Below are 6438 nucleotides of genomic sequence, written 5' to 3'. Positions count from 1 at the left end.
TTCTTCACTCTTAACTGCAAACTACGTATATCTCTCCATTTGGATGTTCCACGGATATCTCATACTCAGTTTATTCAAGTTGAATTTATTGTTTTTCCTTCCGTTTATATACTGCTCATCTTCCTATGTTTTCTAATTTGGTAAATAACCTACGATCCATTTAGCTGGCTACTCAAGTCAGAACCCAGGGACTAAATCTGGACTCCTCTTCCTTCAGCCTTTGATCTCTAACCTGTCTGCTCTGTCTCCAGGGTCATGTCTGACCATTTGCTCGCGGGTTCTTCCCCTCTGCAGCCCACTTGCTTGATGTTGACTGACTCATTTTATTTTTAAATAGCTTATTCAGGTTTCTAAATTACAAAAATGGCATATGTATCTTGTAGAAATTGAAACAAAACAGAAATTTATAAAATTTCTAGTCTCCCCTCCCCCCAACTTTCGAGCCATTTCTAGCCTCCAGAAATAACCAGTGTTAGTAATACATTAGTATATATCCTTCCATATTTTCCTTCTATTCAAACACATACACACATTCTTTTCAAAACAGAATGTTACAATACTATTGTTTTGCAGCTTAATTTTAACTTAATAAAACATGTTAATGTAGAGAGCTATCTGAAATTGATGTAGAGTATCAATATAACATAATTTGTTTAATAATTTCCCATTGATGGATAATGAATAATGCTGCAGTGAACATTCCTACATATATTATTTATTTTAGGTAGTGTTTTGTTGCATAGATTATTAGAAGTAGGATTAGACACATCTTAAATTTTGTTAAATTTGCCAGTGTCCTTAAAAAAGATGGCAACTTTATAGTTTCCTACTATTACAGCACCAGAGGCTTTCTCCCTTGTCCTGCTGGGTATTTATTAATCCTCTAACAATTTTTAGTTTTTGCCAATTTAATAGGCAAACTCTAGGTAGTATTGTGAGTATTTAAGAATAGAATCTCTGCCCTGGCTGGTGTAGCTCAATGGATTGAGCATGGGCCTGCAAACCAGAGTATCGAGGTTCGATTCCCAGCCAGGACATGTCTGGGTTGCAGGCCAGTTTCCAGCAGGGGATGCACGAGGCAACCATACATTGATATTTCTCTCCTTCTCTCCTTCCCTTCCCCTCTAAAGATAAATAAATAAAATCTTTAAAAATAAGAAGAACAGAATCTTTCTCCTTCTGAAGATGCCCTGTGACCATCTTCAACCTTTTCTCAATATCCTTTCCTGTTTGGATTAGGCGACTTCTTGCTCTTGAACAAGGGAGATGCTTGGGAAGATGCTTGGGAAGATGATTTCTTTCTGGCATGTGTTTTGCTGACAGGAGAAGCTCCTGAAGACTCAACAGAGTCTAATGGCCAAGATGGAGAAAGTCACATGTTTACAGGACACGGAAATGAAGAATGCCGCAGAGTGGAAGGTAACAGCAGAAGTGGTTGGCCATTTCTTGCCTCTGAGGCCCTTTCAGTCTGCAGCTGCTCGTGTAATTTTGCTGGGATGAGCTTTGTAGGATGCCATCAGTTGCCAGGCCCCTTTGAGGATAAGGTGATGGAACAGGAAGTGCAGACCTCTGAGCTCCATACATTTCATATCCATCTCTACTTTAAGGAAGTACCCCTGTCCTACTTTTGCCTAAGATTGGAATTGGTTTGTGTCCATGGTATTGTGGGAAGTAAACAGACTTTGTTTTCTGAGATGCTGATCTAGTTGGGAGGCATAATGTGTGTGCACACATGCACATGTAAAGATTTAACAAAACTGAATAGCAGGTGTTCTGAGGGCTAAACTAAATAGTAGATGTGAATGTCCTTTTTAGTTTAGAAAATCTACAAACAGGAAGGCATTGCTAGCAATAGTAGAGACTCAGATGTTACAAAGAATGAAATAATACTGTAAAGGTAAGTATAAAGATATCAAATAAGTAGAGGAGTAGTGGAAATTTATGGGGGCTGGGCAGGAGCTTTTCTGGAGGAGGTGATTAAAATAGGACCATGGATTACTGGGGAGTCACGTGCAAGGAGTTCAGGAGTAAGGACTAGGCAGAAACAAAGACTGAGCAAATCTCCTGTGGCTCTAGGACAAGATGAATAATCAGCAGTTGAGAGTCAGCGTACAGTTTGCAAAGCTGCACCACTTCCTGGAAGAGGAAGAGCAACTGTTTCTTCAGAGGCTGAGCGAAGAAGAAAAAGAGACAAAGAAGAAACAGGCTGAGAACACATTAAGGTTCAATTGGATAATCAATTCCTTAAAGAAGCTCATGGTAGAGGTAGAGAAGAAGAGTCAGAGCTCCACTCTGGAGTTGCTTCAGGTGAGACAGGCCGGGGACCGGTTAGTTAACAATGCTCACTGAACTCCTGTCTTTAGAGCTGGATGTCTTTCTTAGTGAATGGAATTAATAGAAGAACTGTTTTCTCTCTGGTGGTGATCGAATTACTACTGTCATTATATAATTAGAGAATCAAAGATTTACTCTTCCAAGGAAATTAATGTAAAAGAAAAGTATGATTCACTTGGCCTAATAACTTACTTAACATCTGAAGCATATCTAAAACTTTTCTATTTGTCTTATTTATGTTTGTGTAGGGTGGGGCAAAAGTAGATTTACAGATATTAGTTTGGAAAATAATACAATAGTTAATAAATAATAATACAATAATAAATTCTGTGTTTTACGTACTCACAACTGTAAACCTACTTTTGCCCTACTCTGTATATACCAGCAAACAAAAGGGTAAATACTTGTATAAATGAGCTAAGCATGCCAACTCAAGAAGGCGGGTAAAGAGCTACAGAGCAAACACCAAAAACTAGTATGAAAAACAATAATGAAAAGAGCAGGTAATGATTTTACTGTAGCATTGTTTGTAATGGTGGTGATGCTGGGGACAACCTGGGTATCCATTACTGAAAGAGGGAACTGGCAGGAAGTGGACATTTTAGATAGCAACAGGAATGGATCTTAAAAACACAATGCCTAAGGAAAAAAAGCAAGGAACAGAATGTAGCAAGAGCTCTAACTTCTAGTTCACTGCATAAATTAAAAATACATGAACCTAAGCAACACTATGTATTTTGCAGGACACATTCAAATGAAAAAAAATGAAGCTATACAGAATATTTTTTATTTTTAGTGTTTCTATGTTTTCTAAGAAGAATGGAAGTAGGTTGTAAGCTAAAATGAAGGGAGAAATGAAAAACACAAAAGAATGGAAGGATAGATATATTAGTAAAATAAGTTCTCTGAGGCTTTGATGTTCTAAGATCCAGTTCCATGTTCTTTAATCATTTGCCTAACCTCGCATTTATGTTGGCTGATATATTTTTTGTAAGCATTCTGGATGTCAAATCTGTATTTTTAAAAGTGTTTAAATGTGTGCTTTCAGACATTCTGCTAGAGTATATGTTTGGATATGTGATTGGAACTTCATTGCTCAAGCAAATGGTAAAAGTTCTAGACAATTCTTGGAAATCATTTCATTTAGATACCACATGTATGTTGAAGCTATACTTTCATCTTTCAGTATAGTTTACCTGTGTCCACAGATTTTGACAATATTTTTATTGTTATAGTAAAATAAACATGTTTAAAAGACACTTTAAGTATAATAGCCATAGAGAAAAAATACAAATCATAAGCTTGACAAATTATCATGAAGTGACCCACCCATGTAACCACCACCCAAGTCCAGAAATACAACATGAGTAGCCTCCCAGAAGCCCTCTGCACACCCTCAATCAATATCCCATCCCGCCTCCTTAGAGCTAGTCTCCTTTCATACTTCTCACACTGTTTTGTTTTGCCTGTTTTTGAATAAGATTCTTTTGGCATACATTCTTTTTGTGTCTGGCTTCTTTTGCTCAATATTATGTTTGTGAGATTAATCCATACTGTTGTAGGTAGCAGTAAATGATTTGTTTTTATCACTGCATAGCAGTAATTCTCATCCAGGAGCGATTTTGCTCCCTGAGCAAGCAATGTCTAGAGACTCTTTTGGTTGTCACAACTCAGAGGTGGTTACTAATGGCATCTAGTGTGTAGAGGCCATGGATGCTGCTAAACATCCTATAATGCACAGAACATACCTCCCCCTTCAGTACCCAGCAAAGACTCATGCAGCTCAAAGTGCTGATGTTGAAAACTCTGTTGTATAGTACGTTATCCCTTGGTATCCATGGGGGAGATGGATACCATGGATACCAATATCTGTGGATGCTCAACTCCCTGTTGTAAAATGGCATAGTATTTGTCTATAATCTATGCACAGCCTTCTGTATACTTTAAATCATTTGAAAATTACTTATAATACCTAATACAATGAAAATAGTTATACTATATTTTTGTGGGGAATGGTGAATGATAATGAGAAAAAATGTAAATGTTTATTACATGTATAACCATGGTAGGCCTAAGCACATAGTCAGCAACAATGGAACATATATTTTCATCTATTCATCTGCAGATGATCAAATCTGTAGATGCAACCAACTGCATGCATATGAACCATGGATACAGAACGGATGAAAGTATTCCATTATATCAGTATATGAAAACATACTATTCATTTTATTGAATAGTAAAATTTGGGTTGTTTCTAGTGTTTACTGTTACAAAAAAAAACAATTTTGAACATGTCTTTTTGGTGCACATATGTATACATTTTCTGTTCATTATGTACCAAGGAGAGCAATTCCTGATCACAGAGGCTGTACCACTTTGCACCATAGCTAGTAATTGTGGATCTCACAAATATAGAGATCCAGCTCTCTATACCCTCATCCATGCTTAGAGTCATGAGTTTTTGAACTTTAGCCATTCTAAATGACGTATAATGTTATCTCATGCCCTCAGTCATTAGCACCTCTTCCCTTCTCCCAAAAGGCAGGTGGCATTTGATGAATGAGGTTGAGTCCTTTTTCAAATGGTAATTAACCACTTTGCTATATTCCTTTAAAAATAACCAACTTTCTTGAGATATAATTCACCCATTTTAAGTGTACAACTGAGACGTATTTGTAGTGTCATCAAGTTGTGCAANAGGGCATTTCCATGAGATCCCTCTGTGTTTGTTTACAGTTCATCTCCATTCTTACCCCAATTCTCAGACCACCTACTTTCTGATGCCATAGATTTTCCTTTTTTGCCTATATCACACAAATAATCATATGTATTCTTTTGTGTATGTATTTCATCTAGTATAATGTTTTTTTGAGGTTCATTCATATTGTAGCATATATTAGTATTGCATTTGCATTTCTTATTTTAATTCTTGAATAGTGTTCCATTGCAGAATATGCCAAGTTTTGTTTACTTTTTCAGCAGTTGATGGGCATTTGGGTGATTTTCACCTTTTGGCTACTATGAATGGTGCTGTTGTGAACTCTGTTCACCATTCTCTGTGTGGACATATGTTTTAATTTCTCTTGAACAGATAGTCGAGTAGAATTTCTGGACTGTATGGTGTATTTATATTTAGCTTTTCAAGAAGCTGCCAAACTGTTTTCCAAAGTGGTTGAACCACTTTATGTTACCACCACATCCTCACCAACATTTGTTATTATCTGCGATCAAAAGAGAATAGAAGTTGTCAAAAGCAGGAGAGAGTTAATGTCATAGTGCTAAAGGAGGAAGAATAGGATTTCAAGGAAAGAATTGATGGACATTGTCAGATAGTATGCTGGGGTCACGTGAAAAAAAAGGACTGCATTGTGTCAGTTCATTGGCTCTGGCAGCATGAGATATGTGACATAAACAAAAGTAACTGACAGAAAAATACCTGCTCACAAAGTTGAGTACCAGATCTCAAGAGGAAGATACATAACTTACTTATTTCTTTTTTCTCTTAACAGAATCCAAAAGATCTTTTAATCAGGTATGAACTCCTTCTTACTTATGGGGGTCTGAGTGGAATAGTAAAAATATAGCTTGAGCAGAAGGGAAACAAGGCCGGGTTCCATAGGTCAATCTGGGTGCACCTAAGGGTCTGTGGAGGAGGAATTCTGTTCACTTTTGCAAGGAGGAATAGAAGAGAAGTTGTCTAAGCTTTGGGCTTAGAATCTTCACATGGGAGTTGGGGTCTTAGCTGCCCTAGTTGTCTATTAAGAAGAGCTGTCTTCTGTGCTTTCTTTAGGAGTAAGAACCAGTATATAGACTATTCCATTGAAGTTTTCCAGGTGAAGACTGAGTGCCATGTACCATTGATGAAGGAAATGCTGAAGCGATTCCAAGGTGAGCAGAATTTCTAGGAGTTGGAGCTCCTTACAAGTCTTTCAGTAAGAGAATAAACAGAGAGAAATCTGGAAAGGAATGAGGAAGCAGCATATACGGCTAACAGGAGGGTCAGGAAAAATGCTAACTACTTTGGAATAAATGGATTTATGTTTCATTCAAGAATCATTTATTTAACACATACTGTGTATTATAAGGCATCAGCTATACAAA

The 6438-nt window shown here is 37.1% G+C and overlaps 1 protein-coding gene across 1 annotated transcript; it reads left to right on the top strand.

Annotated features, from left to right (window-relative positions):
- Window positions 1-1173: 1173 nt before the first annotated feature.
- LOC118997212 (E3 ubiquitin-protein ligase TRIM4-like) lies at window positions 1174-6415 on the top strand. The gene is made up of 4 exons (XM_037060834.1): window positions 1174-1419; window positions 2077-2307; window positions 5847-5869; window positions 6128-6415. The coding sequence occupies exons 1-4, from the start codon at window positions 1354-1356 to the stop codon at window positions 6240-6242; spliced, it is 435 nt and encodes a 144-aa protein (XP_036916729.1). The 5' UTR covers window positions 1174-1353; the 3' UTR covers window positions 6243-6415.
- The last annotated feature ends 23 nt before the right edge of the window (window positions 6416-6438 follow it).

The sequence above is a fragment of the Sturnira hondurensis genome, unplaced genomic scaffold, assembly GCF_014824575.4.
Source record: "Sturnira hondurensis isolate 20B ecotype Veracruz unplaced genomic scaffold, ASM1482457v3 Scaffold0012653, whole genome shotgun sequence".
Taxonomy (NCBI): Eukaryota; Metazoa; Chordata; class Mammalia; order Chiroptera; family Phyllostomidae; genus Sturnira; species Sturnira hondurensis.
This window is presented reverse-complemented; position numbering and strand designations above follow the sequence as displayed.

Excerpts from the sequence above, each read along its gene's own strand:
- LOC118997212 (XM_037060834.1), top strand. The coding sequence starts at position 1,354 with ATGGCCAAGATGGAGAAAGTCACATGTTTACAGGACACGGAAATGAAG. Across the intron at positions 1,420-2,076 it reads AGAATGCCGCAGAGTGGAAG|GACAAGATGAATAATCAGCA; the intron begins GTAACAGCAGAA and ends CTGTGGCTCTAG. Across the intron at positions 2,308-5,846 it reads CCACTCTGGAGTTGCTTCAG|AATCCAAAAGATCTTTTAAT; the intron begins GTGAGACAGGCC and ends TTCTCTTAACAG.